Genomic DNA, 20,371 nt, shown 5'->3' with positions numbered 1-20,371 from the left:
AACATTTCATATTTACGTATTTTGATCCCTACGGCTTATAAAACAGTGCGGCTAATTTATGGATTTTTCTTTGCTACCGGCCATAATGTTTTGTATTGAACAAATAAAGTTTTCATATTATGCCGACAAAGACACTGAAAGGTGTGTGCTATGGCGCCATCTTTTGGATGAGTTTACTCACTGCATGTGCTGTGGGTTGAAAATGTATTTACCGCTTTATTCCTTGAACCGGAAGTAAAACCGTCCATAGTGTATCTGCTCGAAAATATTCTATATTCATCACTCCAGGCTATGTTTATAAGTTTCACAATATAACAAACATTTCCTAAACCATCGCATGTGTGATATCTATAAGATTGCAGTGTTTCCCACACATTCATTTATTTGTGGCGGCCCGCCACAAAAGAATTACGTCCGCCACAAATATAATTTTTTTTAATTTAAATTTATTTATTTATTTATTTTATATTTTATTTTATTTTTGTCCTGTCCAGCTTCTCAGGCAAATCATATAGTTGATGTAGATGCCCATATCGGCTGTTCGGATTTACTTTACAAAAGAGAAGTGTAGGATACTTCTCTTGTTGCCTTATTTGTATTTGACTTTATTAAATGTATATTAGAAACACAACATGTGTCTATAACAAAGGGTGCAAAGTCTGCAGGCAGTAGGAAACACATGGTTAAGTATAGGGAGTAAAACTGATGGCAGTCTAAAGTTCAAGATTTTTAGAGCTCTTTGTTCAGTGGATCAGATGTTTGATGAAGCTCTGTGTCTATCTACCACCACTACTGTTTTCTGTTTATTTGTTACTGACTGTGGCAGGACACCTCTGCCTCTGTTTCACTTCATGTTGCTGGTAAATAATATGGTTGTAGTAGTAGGCTAAAGTTAAATTATTTAGTATGCACTAATTAAAGGGGCAGAGCTTTAAGAGACATTTTAGCTTTTATATTTTATAAGATATATTTTTTGTAAGAACCACAATTAATAAATATATTTCAGTGAATAACTTACTGTTCAAATCTGTATATAAATATGTACATAAAGTGTTGTAATTATATTGTAAAATGGATGGCTGGATGGATGGATGGATGATGGACGTTTAAAACAAAACTGTTATTATTAATTAGTAAGTATACATTTTTTTAGCCTTTTTAGAGAAAATCATATCATTGTAGTAAATTATGCAAGTTACTTGATGATGTCATGGTGACCACGCCCATAGCCACGCCCCCACCGCCACAGGTATTTTGGCAGTTTATGGGAAACACTATTGTTTACATGCGTATTTTTACATGCTATCGTTATGTAATCAAGCTATGGTCTTTACCATTAGGAAATATGCTAACACATTTATGACTTGTTTTTTTTTTGATCAGCCATTTTACTCCCGTGTGACAGGCACGGTTTGGAAACAGGTTATGTAAATAAACCTTTAAAAAATGTTTGTACCGGTATATATCTGTGGCTTATATTACAATACGGCTAATACATGTAAAATATTTTTTCTTCTAAAATTTGGTGGGTGCGGCTTAAATATCGGCATTCTACAGGTTGGATAGTAATAATGGTAATTCAATTTCCAAATTCAATTTCCAATATTACCTATGGGAAAAACATTGATTACATACAGCATTCTAGAATAGATTGTTTTACTCTACACTACTTTGTTGTTACTTCTTGCACTCACTTGTGTCTGAAGGGTGAGACGAACTGGCAGTACTGGCATCTATATTTGTCCTCTCTGCTAAGCATAGCCATGGCTGAGTGACTCCTTTCATGGGACCTGAGTCCCTGCATGGACATGAAGACCCGGTCGCATAGGGCACACGGGTGGCCCCCCGTCGTTAGTCGTTGCTTGAGCAGGGTCCCTGACACTGAGGCTCTGGCAGCGGCCACCAGGGCCGCCGCTCTCCCCGGGACAGCAACCAGCTCCGACTCTGGTGTCTCTGTGGCAACGGGGGAGTCCGCGGGGACGAAAGTGGGGTCCATCCCATCATATGCAGGCCCCTCAAGGCTGGCTGTTTTATCCTCTTTCATGTCACCATTAACTAGTTTCTGTGGTGGCGCAGTCAGGGGGACCTCGCTTGCTTCCTTCTAAAAAAAAGATAAACAGATAAGGATGTTCTCAGTTAAGGGATGACTATCTCCATCATTACATTTGATACTGCAAGTTATACAAAACATTCCAATTTGTAAAAAGTAACACCCCATGTGTCAAATTACATCTATCACTCCAGTTTTCACAAAACAAGGTCATCACACCTTAGAGACAGGATTTTTGTGGACCTAAACAAAATGTTGTTTGTAGCACCATTTTAGTCTTTAATATTACCTATTCTATTCTCAACCTAAACCTACCCCCTCACACTCAGAATGTCTACAAGCATTAAAAAACGCGTTGACTTAATTTGGTTGAAACTAGCTTTTTTTGACTTTTTAAAAATGGGGTTAATATACTGTATCTCGATTATGTGATTGTTAACCAGTGCCATGTATATAACTTTGGCCGTTGCTTCCACAAAGATTTTTTACATTTTCATCATCTTTTAGCTCATCCTGGTTCCCAAATGATAGCATTTTGTGTGCATGCATAAAGGTGAGGTTTGATATGCTAAGACGTCTGTGTTGAGTCTAATGTGAACACAATGCTCTGTTTTCGCTACCAGGAGGAACAAAAAAAAAAGTTTTGTATTTTATCAAGGGGGTGAAAGTAGTGTTGCACATTCCTAATTCAATTCAACAACCTTATTGTGGAACTTTGACAGCAAAATGCATTCATCTTGTTTGATAACAGACGGCTATGTCTAACGGTTATTTTTCACATCCACACCTGCCCATACAACACACGGGTGGTAAACTAATTACTATATTGACCCAAATATTACATGTTTTTTTCCCCTTAGAAAACAAATGTTGTATTTAGGGTCTACATCACAGGTATCAAACTTAAGGCCTCAGGGCCAGTTGTCATACCACATAATTTAGTGTGGTATACCATATCATTTTATGTGGCCCACCGTATTTCTTTGTGACCTGCCACATTATTCTATGTGGCACACCACATAATTTTATGTGGCCGCCATATCACTTTGTGACCTGCCACAATACATGGTCCGCCACGCCGTTTTACGTGGACCGCCACATCATTTATTATTGTGGTCAGCCACATGATTTTACGTTTCGCGGCACGTCATTTTATGTGGTCCAGCAAATTATTTTATGTGGCCAACCACGCAATTTGATGGGGTCCGGGACATTATTTTCTTTGGCCCACCAGGTCTGGCACATTATTTTACGTGATCCGGTACATTACATTGCATGTCATTTTATAGCATGTGGCCTGCCACATGATTTATGTGACCCACCACTTAATTTATGTGGCCTGCGAAAGGCTGGACATTTTTTTTTATATTTGTAGCTAAATGTACTTGTTCTTTCCATTTTGACAGACAGATGTACTGCGTGCAATTGCCTAGGTTTTACACTTATGATCATGCTCCATGTTCCAAGCTTTTTTGTGTGGTTATCAAAAATAAATAATCATTGACACAAGTTGTCAATGAAAAAACTTTTTTTTTTTAAAGTTGCTTATGTAAATTGTGTACCAAGGCTATAAATACGTTTATATTCATAAATATTCACAATGGTCCTCTGAAGGTAGCCATAATTGTGATGTGGCCCTGAATAAAAACGAGTATAACACCCCTGGTCTAGATATTCAGTTTAAACTGTACATTCAAATTGTATTAATATATCCAAAAACAAAATGCATCACATTCCTGGTCAAAATGGTGCCACATCAATGGCAATACACTTTATCGAGTAACTTGTTTTTCCTGCCACACACACACAGGCAACACAGGTGCACGCGTGAATGTTGGGCAAGTTAGCGAACAGATGAGAAGTTACGCTAATTTTAATGCAACTGATCAAATATAAAACTATTACTCCCCAAAAAAATCAGGGTTGTCTTATATTTGGGTCAGTACAGTCAAAGGGAAGCAGACCAAGAAGTGGAATGATGCAGAAGCTACCTGCCTTTTGAGCAATTGGATGTCAAATATACCAAGCAAGAACAAAATATTGAGCTTCTATGGCCACTACACCTGCAAGCATTAACAAAGTGTGTGTTTTAGTCCAATCTCTCAGGGCATATTTTCCATCTATTTCTACCTCGCCTCATCTGTCATATGCCTACAGACAATCATTGTGACTTCTATACTGTCAGGGAGGTTTGTTCTTTCTTATGGAAAGGCCCTGACCCTGTTCTTCATGTAACAATAAAAAAGATGTTGCATCTCCAGAGTAAAGTTTGCCATCCTGTTATGTACAGAAAAATAAAGCCTAAATGAGAATGGAGATACAGTGAAGCGTGTTGCTTGACAAAGAAGTTGGGTTGTGGCGCTATATCCCCAGGCCGGGTAGGAGTCTCCCTGGAATACTAATGTTTTCAACCGTTACCCGCCGCTGATCTAAAAGTTAGAGCTCTTACGCTCTGTTCTCCTCCACCTGCTCTCATGTTGTCTCTTCTAGAGTGGCAAATGGTTACCCAGGAGCCAAATGAAGTACATGTAAAAAAGAAAGATCACTGCAAGGTTTGGTTGTCAGAGAACCAATCAGTGTACATTAGTGGGGTTAAAATTATATTTGTTTAATTTGATCAATTAACGAATGTGAGCCACATACAGAAATAATGGAGAAAAAGTAGCGTTTATTATATTATGAATATTACTATATTATATGTTTATTAATAAAAACGTTTATGTATTAATAATTTTCAGAGTTAATCTAGTGATTGTCAATAAACTCGCAATATATTTCCCGTAGGAAATTTGGAAAAAATTATGTTGTAGGGTCAAGTTGTAGTAGCAAAAAGTATGTGAACCCTTTGGAATTTGGAAAATGTATGCATAAATTGGTCATAAGACGTGGTCTAAGCTTAATCTAAATGACAAGAATAAACTAATACCACACAATTATGTTTTCTTCTTTTCATTGAGCATAACTAGGGATGTTCCAGTCAGGGATTTAGGCTGCTAACTCTGATACGATCATTCATAAATTGAGTTTGGCTGATACCGTAGGTATACGTATTCCCTAAATTTGGAAGCATAAATGAAAAAAATTAATTATTTTGAGAAAAATTAAAGCTATCTAATCACTCTAGTATTGATCATTCACTAATACTACCCTTGGTGTCAACAGCACCAATTTATGATTTATGAATTTATGTGTGTGTAAATGAGTGAATGTGGAAATAGTGTCAAAGTACTTTGTACCGTGAAGGTAGAAAAGCGCTATAAAGTAAAACCAATTTACCATTTTGACCATGCTTGCTCCTGGCTTGCTCTCGGTGTGTAACAGGTTTTGACTCGTCTTTACACTTGATAATGATACTTAAGATACTAAGAAATACATTTTATTAATTTATTGCTGTAATGGAGGTGATTAATATTAACTTAGGGGAGCAGCTACAAACGTGTGGGGCTACAATGTGTATGGAATCACACAATTATCTGCTAGCTCGACAGCCAGGGGACTAAAACCAAATACAATATTAGTCCGAGAAGATCTGCGTTTGTGATCGGCATTAAAAGGCATTAATTGGCAATGGCGATCACATACTTTAGGAAAATCGACTGATAATGATCGTTGGTCGATGGATCGGCACATCCCTAAGCATACATCACATGTAAACATTTACAGGACAAGGAGGTAAACGTTAAGTGAAAGCTTGTATTTAATAACTGGTTGACCCTCCTTTGGAAGCAATAACCTCTACCAAACATTTCCTGAAGTTGCAGATCAAACGTGCACAACAATCAGGAAGCATTTTTGACTATTACTTTTTCCAAAACAGTTGCAGTTGAGTAGGATTCCTGACTCATGAGGTCATTCAAAGCATCTCAATTGGGAAGAGGTCAGGATTTTGACTGGACCACTCGAGACCATTCTGTTGTTATTAATCTTTAGTCAAGTTTTCTGTTGCAACACTCATCCTCTTTTGAACTTCAACTGTTGGACAGATGGCCTCAAAGTTATTCTGCAAAATATCTTGATAAACTTCTGATTTCATTTTTCTATTGATGATAACAAGATGTCCAGGCCTTGAGGCAGCAAAAGCTTTTTGTTTTTGCTTTTTTAGACTGCTTACGAGTAACAACAACGGCTTCCTCTGTAGTGTCCTTCCATGAACCCCATTCTTGTTTAATGTTTTACGTATTATAGATTTGTCAACAGAGATGTTGGCATGTGCTAGTGATTTCTTTAAGTGTTTAGCTGACACTCTGGAGTCCATTTTTACAACACACCAACATCATAACCTTATCCCAACTGAGAAGCATGGTGGAGTGAGCATCAGACATCCCAGGAATCTTGCTGAACCTCAACAGTTTTGTAAAGAGGATTAGTCCACTCCAGAATGTATCCTGTATACAATTGTGATCTGCTACTACAGGAAACGTTCAGTTGAGGTTATTGTTTCTAAAGATGGGTCAACCAGTTATTAAATCCAAGGGTTTACTTACCGTAAATTCCGGACTGTACACCGCTACATTTTCCCTACACTTTGAACCGCTTATAAAAGGTGCGGTAAATTTATGGATTTTTGTTTGCTACAGTGAAAAGGTGTATTGTTGTTTGTGTTATGGCGCCATCTTTTGGACGAGTTTGCTCACTGTAGGTACTGCAGTGTTCCTTCATTTAGTGCTTTCAATCAGAAGTGCTATTCCATCTTCTAGCCATCCATAGCAAATTCTACTTTACAATATTGCTTTCAATCGGAGGTGTGGTTCCATCTTCTATCCATTCACAACAAATATACTTAACAATGTAACTAAGACTGCTTATACTTAAACCGTCTCATGTGTGATGTCTGTAGGAATGTTTTTAAGCATATTCGTATGTGCTATCGTAATGTAATCAAGCAAGCGTTGTTATCCATCCATCCATTTTCTACCGCTTGTCCCTTTTGGGGTGGCGGGGGGTGCTGCAGCTTATCTCAGCTGCATTCAGGCGGAATGCGGGGTACACCCTGGACAAGTCGCCACCTCATCGCAGAGCAAGCGTTGTTAGCATTAGCTTATATACAAGTTTATGAGTGTCTGTGTTAGTATTATTAACTTAAAATGGCCTTTTTATATTGTTTCACTTAAAAAAATTCCTGAGTAAATTCACCAAGACGTCACCGTGGAGGTATTGAGCCTGTTTTGCTAAGAGGAGAGCTAGCTTCCGCAGCTAGTGGGTCTATGACAATGACTTCTGTTTTGATTAGCCGTTTTATTGCCGCGTTACAGGCAACGTTCAGAAACAATTAGGGTATGTAAATAAACATATACAGAATCTCTTCTGTGTAAATTATGCTGCAACGTACATACTGTATTTTCCGGACTATAGAGCGCACCAGTATATTAACCGCACCCACTACATTTTAGGGAAAAACAGTATTTTTCCATGTATTAGCCGCACGAGACTATAAACCGCAGATATATAAAAGCGATATGAATTATTTAAAAACGATGCATTTTTTCAGATTCATCACTTTTTAATTTTGATTATTAATCACAAATAATCACAGATTATGACTCGCTTGCATAATCTAAATTAACTTAAAAAAAGACTGAGAATGTCATCAGAAATATCTTTCAAAATGTTTTAAATGCATGCACGTCATTTATTTGTTCAAAACTTCCTAACAGTTTCTAGTTAAAGTGCCGTCGGGATTTATTTGAAAGTGAAATTCGTCAGAAAGTACCCGTCAGTCTCCTCACTCATGTTCGCACTGGCATATTTAAGACCTGATCACCTACCGTATAACAATTGTCTTTCAGTTACCATTGAATGTTTTTTAGAGGGCTTTATGGCACAACAGATTACTCCTGTTACCTCCATTGTTAGCCACCTTGTACTTGCTGTATATTACAAATTAGAATGCATAAAGGGATTGTGAATGATAGGCTAGTACAGGGGTCACCAACCTTTTTGAAACCACGAGCTACTTCTTGGGTACTGATTAATGCGAAGGGCTACCAGTTTGATACACACTTAAATAAATTGCCAGAAATAGCCAATTTGCTCAATTTACCTTTAACTCTATTTTATTATTAATAATTAATGATATTTACACTTAATTGAACGGTTTAAAAGAGGGAAAACACGAAAAAAATGACAATTACATTTTGAAACATAGTTTATCTTCAATTTCGACTCTTTAAATTTAATTCAAAATTCAACCGAAAAAAAGAAGAGAAAAACTAGCTAATTCGAATCTTTTTGAAAAAATTAAAAAAATAATTTATGGAACATCATTAGCAATTTTTCCTGATTAAGATTAATTTTAGAATTTTGATGACATATTTTAAACAGGTCAAAATCCAATCTACACTTTGTTAGAATATATAACAAATTGGACCAAGCTATATTTCTAACAAAGACAAATCATTATTTCTTCTAGATTTTCCAGAACAAAATTTTAAAAGAAATTCAAAAGACTTTGAAATAAGATTTAAATTTGATTCTACAGATTTTCTAGATTTGCCGCAATAATTTTTTTGAATTTTAATCATAATAAGTTTGAAGAAATATTTCACAAATATTCTTCGTCGAAAAAACAGAAACTAAAATGAAGAATTCAATTAAAATGTATTTATTATTCTTTACAATAAAAAAAATAAATTTACTTGAACATTGATTTAAATTGTCAGGAAAGAAGAGGAAGGAATTTAAAAGGTATATGTGTTTAAAAATCCTAAAATAATTTTTAAGGTTGTATTTTTCTCTAAAATTGTCTTTCTGAAAGTTATAAGAAGCAAAGTAAAAAAATTAATGAATTTATTTAAACAAGTGAAGACCAAGTCTTAAAATATTTTCTTGGATTTTCTAATTCTATTTGAGTTTTGTCTTTCTTAGAATTAAAAATGTCGGGCAAAGCGAGACCAGCTTGCTAGTAAATAAATAAAATTTAAAAAATAGAGGCAGCTCACTGGTAAGTGCTGCTATTTGAGCTATTTTTAGAACAGGCCAGCGGGCTACCTAGTGGCCGCGGGCACCGCGTTGGTGACCCTTGGGCTAGTATAACTTAAAATATAGCAATAATCTTATTAGCGGTCTTGCTTGTTAGTTTATATTTCTATTTCACTTTAATTTTTTTGTAGAACGCCGCCTAAATACATAATTAAAAAGTATTATTTAACAAAAATATCCATATTTGACTATCATGCGTTACAACAGAAAAGTAAACAATATCATGCAAGCTGGACTACCTTGACATGTCCCTCTTTGACCTCTCCATACTGGACATGCTTCCTCAGGTGATTGCAGATGGCTCGGAGGGTAGAATGGACCTCCATGCAGAAGTTACACCTGAACCCTTCAGGAGCTTTGTTTGCACAGCTTTCCTGTGAATGACAAGGCGGTGACAAAACAAGAGTGATGTGTATTTTACAAGGCTTTTGTTTGACAGCTTTACAAATAATTGAGGTTGTTATCACCTGTTTTGAAATGACTTAAGAAATGTCAGGTGTTTGAGGCACGCAAAATGTTTTTCTTTTTCAATTGAGTTTAGATCGACAAACTGTTTTCAAATATACATTAAAGCAGATTGATAGTAATCATTTCAAATCTCATTATGTGTTATACTCCCACTGACAATGAAGAAGCGAATGAACAGCTTAAGTGATGCATTCAATTGACAATTTGCGGATATTTTGTTGATTTTGTTGAATCAGGTAATGAACAATAAAAAGCTAGTATCACAAATACTTCAACAAAATTCCCAAACAGATAGGATTTTATTAATGCTGAGAGATTTTCTTTGCCAAGTTGGGAAGAAACAACTGCAAATGCAAAAATAGTGACCGACCAGCACAAGGATGATTGGACATTTCTCAATGCACACAATAACTTTTGTAAAACTATTTTAAGCTTTTCAGTGTTCCCTCATTAACATTATATCAATATATGCTGAACAACATCTTAGCTTTGTGTTATAGGTGACAAAGCAAATTATTGCAATACCTAACTACATTAATCATTAGGAATTAATTTAATTTGTTTTGAGGGCCAATAAAGAATTAAGCTCCCCAAACTCCTGCCTGTCAAGTCGATTTTGTTATAACTTCATTTGCTACATAGTGCCAAATCTCCACAGAAGTAGTTTAAGGAAACATTTCCGGTTCGGCATGCGTGTATCTTTCTTTTATTACACAAATTAAAAAAGCTTTTCATTAACTTATTTACTATTCTGCTATTTGTATTGCATGATGTAGAGTCACGATAAATGACTTGTGTTAAATACATGTGGGAAGCTACTGGTTTTAAATTAGTGGATGATTTTGGCGTACAGTATTTAAATTTTCATTATGACAGGTGACAACGAGCGATTGCATTACAGTCATTGCATGTGTTTTTGTCTGTGTTCGTTTTTAAGAGGAACTTTAAGAGGAACTATGTTGTGGGCGGTATAGCTCGGTTGGTAGAGTGGCCGTGCCATCAACCTGAGGGTTGCAGGTTCGATCCCCGCTTCCGCCATCCTAGTCACTGCCGTTGTGTCCTTGGGCAAGACACTTTACCCACCTGCTCCCAGTGCCACCCACACTGGTTTAAATGTAACTTAGATATTGGGTTTTCACTATGTAAAGCGCTTTGAGTCACTAGAGAAAAGCGCTATATAAATATAATTCACTTCACTTCAATTTTGTCTTTTTTAACTTATAAATGTTGTTACAATTTTGGATACTCGAGTTAAACAATGTCACCGAAGCGTCAAATCATAAGGTTGCTGTATTTTTGGCATGCGCTTGCACACAGTTTTGGATGTCTGTTTGCAGGGTTCTACAGTCTGGCTACATCCCCCTTTAGTATTCTTTTCATCTAATCTTGTCATGCGCATAGTAACACCAATATATAGTGGACATAAATGCTGTTAAAGCATACATTTTTATGCAGAGTCTGAATCAATCGGCGAGTGTGCAGATGTAACTAATGTTGGGATATATTTTTCTGGAATACAAAATAACGCTGCCTACTTAAAGATATGTCAAGATACATGTTTAAACAGAGTACATTTTCAAAAGATAATTATGATACTTTTGGAGAGGGTGGGACATGGTTTCATTTGCAATATCGGAAAATGTCTATGAAGGTTTTCATTCATCAAGGTCTTTGTCATGCCCGGGCATTCAATAGATCGCAACTGAACTGCTTGGTTTGTCTTGGAAGACGTTTCGCCGCTCATCTGAGTAGGCTTCATCAGTTTGTGCTCATAGACTTAGATTGGACCAACCTTTGTACTATATCTGGCCAATCCAAGTCTATGAGCGCGAACTGATGAAGCCTACTCGGATGAGTGGCAAAACATCTTCCAACACAAACCAATCGATTGAATGCTCTGAGAAGAATATCAGAAAACCTCCACAAACAAACAAACATCTTGCAGAAACACTCAAAAATGGGTTATAAAAGTGACTGAGGAGCAAAATGTAGGCAAAATTTACACCAAAGCATATCCATAACATTATCTGGACCGCAAGGAAGTGTTTTAAATTCTAAATCATTATAGGTCCTTTTTAATTTTCCCATCTGCCATCCCCAAAAACTGCATAGAAGCAGACACTGCTTTCCTACCTTCTCAGTCTTGCTCTGTGGTACATCTTCTTTGTGTTTGCTGAGAAGCTGCCTCCTCCTCTCCTGCCTTGTGGCCCTCTTCTCAAACTCCTCAGTGTGCTTCAGCAGATGTGTGGCGAGCGCAGGAAGCGCCAGGAACTTCAGCTCACAATGCGAACAGTTGAACCACTCTGAGGTCTCGTCTACTGGGTCCGGTGTCATTGCAAAGTCCCTTTTGAAGTCGACACTGTGGTGGTCATTGTAGTGCATAGATAGCAGCCTGCCGTTGCTGAAGGACAACTGGAAGCATTTGAAACACTTAAAAGGCAGCCAATCGCTGACACCGTCCTGCTCGGCTTCTGGAGGATCCTCCAGCAGCTCCCTATCTTCCGTTTCTGTTTCTACAGGACTATCCTCGGTTGTCTCTGGTTCTTTGGCATAGATGACCGTGAAGTAGCGACCAAGCTTGCTAGCATGCTGCTTCTTTGGGAAGACACCAGGGTGGCGTTTAATGTAGTGTGCCACAATGCTCTTCCTGCTGAATGCCTGAAAGGCACAAAGAGAACACCTTCGACTCTCTACGGCCAAGCGCAGCTCCTCGCTCATCTCCGAGGTCTCCCTTTCGGATGGCGGCGGTATCGTCACTTTGCAGGGTTTCTCGCTTATAGTCTTGGATGCAGCCAAACAATGGGTGTAGTAAGCGTCAATATCGTGACGCTTCTGGTAGTGCGCTGCCAAACCTTTACGAATGGGGTTTGTGTAGGAGCACAGAGCACATTTAAAGACGTTGTTTTTACCCTCCGGCTGAGCGCGGACGTTGTTGTGCTTGATGCGGTAGTGGCGAGCGATGCCTTTACGAGTGGAGCAGAAGTACTTGCACAGCTGACACTTGAAGATGGCGTGCTTCTCCGGCTTATTGATGGGCAACGGCGAGAGGGTAAAGTCGACTTCACCAACCTCCTGGTGTTTGGCTGTGTTTGATATATGACTGGCACTGCATTCTGCAATAGGCTCCATGTCTTGGCCGACTGACACATCGGTCAAACCCAGTGTAAAAATTTCGGTGGCTGATTGATTGTGATACTTTTCATAGTGGATTTTGAGTTTCTCCAGCGTCCCATGCGTATACGAGCACATTTTACACCTGTAGGCACCATAACCCTGCCTTTGAGTCTTGTTCTTGTCCTCAGCCTCTTTTATCTCAGCAAGTTGCTCGATATCGTTGGCAAAGTCTTCTGCTGTGACTTTCACTAACGGGTGCCTTTTCTGATAGTGAGTGAGGACGCCGTGGATACGGGAGTTGACATAGGGACAGTGGCGACACTTGTACACAGAACTGGGGTTGATGTCGGCCTCCTGTGCGAAGTCTGCTGCTTTGACTTTCATGCCAGGGTGCTTTTTTCCATAGTGGGTGAGGAGGCCATGGAGGCTGTTGTACTCCGACAGACACACAGTGCACTGATAGGGATTAGTGGATATAGAAAGACGTGGGTGGGGGGCATGGGGACTGCTCTCCAGAGGCGGGATGGCAATGTACAGGGGGCAATCGTCCTCCATAGAATTGAAAGATTCTTTGGGGCTCTTCTCGGCTTCTCCGTTAATGATATCTAAAAGTACAGATTGATCCTCTTTAATTGCCCACGGGTGCACTGCCTGATAGTGACTTGTTATGTCAAATATTGTGCAGGCCTCAAAGGCGCAATCCCTACATTTGTAATGTTTCGTTTCAAGGTTCCCCCCATGTTCGATGGTCTCCGGCCCAGCCCACAGCTTGCTGGCCATGTAGGCGAAATCTACATTATGCTCAGGGTGACGTCTTTGGTAATGGAGTAGCAAGCCTTGGGGTTCGGCGTGGGAGTAGATGCACCACTCGCAGTGATAGCCAGCCTCCAGGATACCATCTTGGTAAGCCCAATGTAAAATGGTCAAGGCTGTGGCTTTTACAGTGGGGTGCTCCTTCTTCAGATGCTTCTTGAGGGCGTACACATATGGGGATGTGTAGGAACATTGTCTGCACTTGAGTGCACGCAAGAATGTAGTGTTTTCAGGGTCTGCTGGAGGAGCTGGGGCAATTGTGGTGGAAGCGAAGCTGCTCGACTGGGCACGTTCACGTTGACTTCGTACAACCGCAGTGTGACGACGGACGAGATCGGCGTTCGCCTTAGTTTCCTTGTGTTTCTTCTGGTAATGAATGAGCACTCCTTTGACGGTTCGGTTGCCATAATCACAGTGCTGGCAGAAGAAAAGCTCATCCTCACATTTCTCTCCCAGTTTAGGGCTTGAGTTGTTGGATCCATTGTGACAATTATTTTGGAACTGCTTCACTAACTGTTTAGGTGCTGTTATTTGCAATTCATCTATCAGTTTCATCAAACCGGCGGTGGGGGCACCGTGTTTGATATATTTGGCTGTCACTTTTACTTCAGGGTGTCTCTTCTGGTAATGGACCAACACGCCCACAACAGATTTGTTGCTGTATACGCAGTGCTTACAGTAGAACATATCTTCATCAGAACCATACAGTGCTGCACTTGATTGTTTTGCTGGGGTTGACGTATTCAGGTTGAAAGAGGCGTTGGTGACGGGCTGATCGACGGAGATGACCTTCATGCTTTTCTGTATACGGAAATAAGATGCCTTTTGCTCTGGGTGTTTCTTTTGATAGTGGACCAAAACAGAGTGCATATTGGGGCTAGAAAAAGTACACACATCACAATCATACACAACAACATTGCTTCCCACTGATTCTTTAAGGGGATCTTTCTCTGTTGCTGCTTCAGGTGACTTAGACACAGTTTTTAGCACTGGACTTGATGAGGACCTAGGAGTGGAGCTTGCGGAGTTAAAACTTTTGGGGCCGGAGTTTAATATCTCCCTCAGAGTTTGCGATTCAGAAGTCTTGTGGGCCTGCTCCACAACATAGCTGGAGAAGATCATGGCATTGTTGATCTTCACCGTGGGATGCATTCTTTGGTAGTGAGGCATGAGGCTTCGGACATTTGGGCTGTTGTATGAACAAAAGCGGCACATGTAGACTAGATTGGGTTGGTTGAAATTGAGCACGTTGCTTGCTTCCGGGTGGTGATCCATGTAGTGTTGATGTAGGTCGTTATAGTTGTTGTATTCAATGTAGCACTCCAAGCAGCGGAAGACTGCGCTTTGGTCCTCAGGGTCCAGAATGTACTTAAAGCTGAATTTGACATAAGGGTGCATTCTCTGGTAATGAGTGCTGACGCTACGCGCAGACTTGTTGTGGTAATCACAGTGTTTACAGTAGAAACGTGCAGGTTCCTCTGAATAGAGGCTGTTTTCATGTGTGGTCTCCTTACTATCCATGAGATCACCTGAAATGTTTTCACTATCATCAGAAAGAGTCAAAGACAGCGGTAGGCTTCTGGATTTGGATTTTGGATTGCTTTTTCTTTTCCCAATCCTGCCACTTTTATGTGCCACTTCCCTTGCATGAGGCTGCTGTATATTGTACATGAAGATGGCATTGTTGCCGTTATGGTTTCGGTCCACATTGTCAGCACTCGTGTAGTGGTCTGCCGTGTATTCATCATCCATGTCATCCAGATTGATGATCAGGTCCTGCTGGCTTTGGCTTATTTTGCTTTGAAGGTTACTAGCAATTTCGTCGATTCTAGTTCGCTTTTTCACTGAGGACAAATCCAAGGGTAAATCGTTGATGGACTTTCTTGCCCTTTTCCCGGTTACTAAGGGTTTTTTGGTGGCGAGCCCTAAAATTGAGGTTTGTGTTTTTTGTAGACGGGTCGGCGATGCTGCTACGTCAGCATCCAGCTGGTCAGCCAACTGGCTTTCAAAGACAGTCGGATCCATGTCATCACAGTACGAATGCTTATGCTGCTGGTGGACCCTTAGACCTTTCAGAGTAGTGGTGGAGTAGTTGCAAAGCGTGCACCGATGAGGGTTTTGCTGGTCGTTCAATGTGCTGGTTATCTTTTTTCCATTCATTCTGCTAATGTTGCCCCCGTTGACGGGCTCTGCTGCACTGTCATTATGAGGTTCTGGACTATCACTTGTCAGGTCCATGGTTTCCATGTCCGATGAACTGTGGGTCTGTTTGTGAGCGCCTAATTTATGTGGGCTGGTGCAAATAAACGGGCATTCTTCGCATTTATATACTGTGGTTTTACCAGAGAGGTGAATGTTCTCGATATGACGCGAGATGCTGCGTCTGTGCATGGTGAGGAAGGAGCAAAAAGGACACTGGAAACGGTTCATGTACTTTCTGAAGGGTACTCCTTTAGTCTCCAGCAGTTTATTGTCCTCGTCCGATAAAAGTTGCTTTGCGTCTGCAGACAGCGTTCCAGTGTAGTTGGGATCATCATCTATATCACCTAAGTCTTCATCTTCCTCCGAGCCGCTCCTGGAGTCCTCCTCATTCAGTACATTGACATCCATTTTAAATCCACTGTTCACCACCTCCTTAGCGATGGGTGTTTCTGTGCCACTCTGCGCTGATTCAAGCGTTTTCTCCGGGGACTCCTCATATCCATCAGTCAAAGCTGTCTTTAATGTACTCGAGCTTTGGGATGGGGTATCCGCCTTGGGTGAGTTTGCGATTGCATCCCCTTCTGGCTCAGAATTGCAGGAAACTACCTTGACCTGGTCGCTGTGTTCTTCGAACACATGATTAGTCCAACCGGCCTTCTGATCAGTCTGATAGTCACACCATTCACAGGCAAACGTGAGTGTGGCGGGTGAGTCCAACTCCTTGTCTGGCTCGGCATTCTCCAAAGTGACTCTGGAACCGTCTAATGGAACTTTGCTATGACACATAACATGATGCTTGCTGTGACACATAACGTGATGCTTTATCATCCTCGCTTTGCGCGGCGACTTGTATGTGCAATACTGACACGAGAAAACTTTGGAATTGTCACTGTGCTCCAGGGAGGTCTTTGAGGAGATCGGTGCTACTGCGCCCTCTTGATCGACATTGTGCACCTTCTTGGTGTGGTTTCTCAGGAACGACTTTGATCTGAAGTAACGGACGCAGAACTTGCACTGGTAAAATAGCAGATGGGTTTCAGCGGGTGGCTTCGGTGATGCCTTGCTGGAGCTCTCAGCAGAGTTGGGACCTAAACAAAAGACAGTGAAGTGTAAACCATCAACTAACAAATAGGTAAAAAAGCTTAATTAAATTATCAAAATTATGATACATTGCATCTAAATCTCTTAAAGTACAGTTAAGTATGAGCATGATCTATTGGAATACTGGTATACAGGATGTCAAAGTTGTAACAATTTTAAAACACTTATTATTAAAGCAATGAGTTATTTAATCAAGATCTTTTCCATGTGCTTATTGGCAAGAAATTGAGTACCATTTTCATTTGCTTCATGCAACTAAAAATGAAGAAATAAAACTTAAATATCTACTCCCAATTTAAAATATTATCTAAAATGTGTAATATAATGGTGGCTGAAATATGAGGGGTGAAATAAGGTTTTGTGAGCTCATGTATTTTCATGTAGTGTTGTAAAGTTTCGCAAATTAATGAGGAACAAATGGTACAATTATTTATTTTCTATTTTATAATACTATGTTTGTAATATTCATTATATTCATGATTATGTTCTATTCATATTATATCACACTAAAGCGCTTTGAGTCACTTGAGAAAAGCGTTATATAAATATAATTTAATTCAAATTCACTTCAACTAATATATTAGGAATTACTTTCACAGTTTAAAACCAGCACCAATTAAATCAATATTTATGCTATTCAATAAAGCAAGGATCATTTTACATAGATCTGAGTCCAAATACTTAACAAATGAACTGTAACGTCTAAATTGATGTGGGAGGCATACTCGTTCCATCTTTAGTCCGTGTGTAATCCTTGTCACGCTTATCCCCCTCTGCTGCCGCTTCCTCCTCCTCCTCCTCTTCATCATCTTCTTCTTCTTCTTCCTCCTCCTCGTTGTCCTTTAGTGAGTCAGACTCGTCTGCATCCGCTGGCTGCAGGAAGACAGTGTGCACTTCCTGAATATGTGTCTTCAGGTCGTCGTACGACTCGGCGCGGAAGTCACAGCCATCACAGTGCAGTACCTCCATCACTGAACAGGGGGAGCACTCCCTGGAAATTCAGGTAAACCTGCAAAAAACAGACACAATTATAATTTTTTACTGATTTCTCAAGTGTCCTGGGAGGCTTCAATTTCTTGCATTAAAAACATCTTGTGAATGTTTTTCATTTTCTAGCTTAGTTTTAGATATAGACCACATATAATTGCATGAATACAAATACTCACAAACCCTTTCAAAGAAAGAGCCACGTGAAAAACATGATTGCTTGAACAAGAAGAATTGGCATATATTTTCAAGCTAATGGCCAGTAAAATGTAACACTTTTAAACATTCATCATTATAAAAGCCAAAAAACATCTTCACAAAACTGTGCCTCTTTGTATCAAAAGTAATAATGTTGCTGTGACACATAGTGAAGAACATCTGTACATAAAGGAGATATTATGGATTCTTTTTATGATTTAAAGGCCAAACAGAACCAAATGTGTCTATTATAATGGTCACATCCTCCTTAGAGGGTGATAGCAACAGTATCCTTCATTAGTATTGTATGATGGTGGGTTGCCTGGTCTTCAAGGGACGTTTGACAACTTCAGAAAACTAGAAAAAGCTTTGATTAGAGTTAGCCAATTGATCAAACAGAAACTACAGAATGTATTTTTTTTTAATGGAGGTCAGATATTAGGAAGCATTTATATAAAATATTTTGCCAATCATAAAAAAAAGCATGTTGTAATCTAAGCGATTGGCATATAATTGCTTAATCAATCACTGGGAATTCTGTTCATTGTAAATTGCATCTAGGAGTTATCCATCCATTTTCTACCGCTTGTCCCTTTTTTGGGGTCACGGGGGGTGTTGGAGCCTATCTCAGCTGCATTCGGGCGGTAGGAATTATTGAGGCAAAAATGGAGTGCACTGCTTGGCGACTACAGGTAAAGGCACTGTTGTTTTAGTCTCAAAATAGTTTGCCGTACAACATCATTGGCTATGGGAAGTGGCGTTACATCCTCGGAAATGATTCATGGCACCATTATTTTGTTCAAATCGAGACTGGCATTGAAATATAAGTTCAGAAACTCTGAATTCAGGAAGTAAAACCATATATGTACAGATTGAAATAACTCTAAGATGGAGCAGTACGAAACATGAAGGATTCAGCAAATGCCATTAGGAAGGTCTCATTTTTAGCAAAGCATCATACCAAGAACAATGGAGGGACCGAGAGGGGATTATGGCCTGATTTATCCCATTTTTATTACCTTTGGATAAGCAACAGCTGGAGATCAGCAGCTCTACAGAACAGTATTTAGAGCCCAATATTCCATCCGATTGTATCAACAGTCCTCAAACAATAAATAAAGCCAGATATTTTTTTCCCTCTTTCAGCCTTCTCTATAGCCTGGTCAAACAACAGCTAGAAGCAATACTGCGTCTCGTTTGGTCAATTACAATTTATAATCAAGGTCTGTTTTCTTATGACAACAGTCAGAAAAACTAAATTGTATTATGGTGAACGAATGACTGTACTGTATGAAATAAATAATGCAAAATTGTATTAGCATCCGTTTAATAAAAAAAACGTTTAGAGTGAACACATGTCTAACTTTTACTGGACAGTTTTAAACATTACAAACATGTCTGTGTAATGTGTCCAGGATGTGTGTGTAATAATGCAGTTACCCTACTGTGGGGGCCCGCAGGCCAAATCCATCCCAGCAATGACATCAGACCAGCCCACGTATTTTCAGTTAACAATTTGGGATTGGTACCTCAAAAATACTAGAACTCTTTTCTGTTGATGATCTTTGACTAGCATATTTGGCAGTATGTTCTTAAAAACAGCAGAGTCCTCCAGTCAAGAACGATTTTTTACTAGCTTTTTTTTAAGTTCTTAAAAACATGACAGTGCTCTGTCAGAGGATCTTTGACGAGCAATTGTCAAGTAAAATGTGATATGTCCATAGGCATTAAGTATTCAAGAGAAAAGGTTGTCAAGTAGACTAAGTCAGAGCTAATTGGCGGTGGGAAGACACTGGGCCGGCCCACGAGTTAATTTAAAAAAAAACTTGGAGGAGACTAACATTTTTTCAGAAGATTCCTAAAAACATTGCGCACTGTCATATAGAGGATCTTTGACTAACTTTTGGGCAGTTGGTCCTTTAAAACACAAGAGTTTAGTAACACTGTCAAAATAGACAATTCAAAGCGGAAATCAAATAACGAGGATGCTGGTTCTCAGGAATCTACAAAATAAGAGTAACAGTGAAGGGAGAAGTCTGGCCCCCAAATTCTTAGATTTCTGGAAATGTGTTCCCCAAAACAATTTAGTTGAATATCCATGCTACAGGCTTTCGTTGATCAGTAATTTTTCAACAATTGATGTTTTCGCTAATATTGCTTTAGTACTATAGCAGTCCATCTACTGACCTAAGTACTGACACAATTGCAGAATCAAGTCCATGTGAGCAGACCAAACTGCCACAATGTCCCTGAGCAACCAGAGGATCCATTGTTCTGGAGTCAGGTTACAGCCCCACCCTGCTCTCTTGGCATTTCAACACTGTTTTCCACCATGTTGCTACCAAATGCCAGTTTTCTTGACATGGGCATCAAGAGAATAATTTTAGAAGACAAAAAAAGACACCATCTGCTTGGAATTGGCTGAGTCTTGCCAGCGCCACACCAAGTTAATGGCTGAGA

At 39.4% G+C, this 20,371-nt stretch overlaps 1 protein-coding gene across 6 annotated transcripts in view; it reads right to left on the bottom strand.

The window, feature by feature from the left end:
- The window catches only part of znf462 (zinc finger protein 462), a 95,968-nt gene that overhangs the window by 29,154 nt on the left and 46,443 nt on the right, over nucleotides 1-20,371 (bottom strand). For 5 of the 6 annotated variants that reach the window (XR_009823632.1, XM_062031059.1, XM_062031057.1 and 2 more), the window contains exons 2-5: nucleotides 17,452-17,735; nucleotides 11,630-16,713; nucleotides 9,268-9,402; nucleotides 1,695-2,101 (exon numbers count right to left, since the gene is read on the bottom strand). Coding sequence is in view for 5 of the 6 variants with exons in the window: in XM_062031059.1 (XP_061887043.1) it covers nucleotides 1,695-2,101; nucleotides 9,268-9,402; nucleotides 11,630-16,713; nucleotides 17,452-17,695 (5,870 nt within the window). In the remaining variant the exon portion in view is untranslated. The remainder of the gene's footprint in view (nucleotides 1-1,694; nucleotides 2,102-9,267; nucleotides 9,403-11,629; nucleotides 16,714-17,451; nucleotides 17,736-20,371) is intronic. The other variant, XM_062031058.1, reaches the window with a different exon arrangement.

Source organism: Entelurus aequoreus, linkage group LG21 (assembly GCF_033978785.1).
Source record: "Entelurus aequoreus isolate RoL-2023_Sb linkage group LG21, RoL_Eaeq_v1.1, whole genome shotgun sequence".
NCBI classification, from domain to species: Eukaryota; Metazoa; Chordata; class Actinopteri; order Syngnathiformes; family Syngnathidae; genus Entelurus; species Entelurus aequoreus.
Note: the sequence above shows the minus strand (reverse complement) of the source record. Positions and strands in the feature narration are given on the sequence as shown.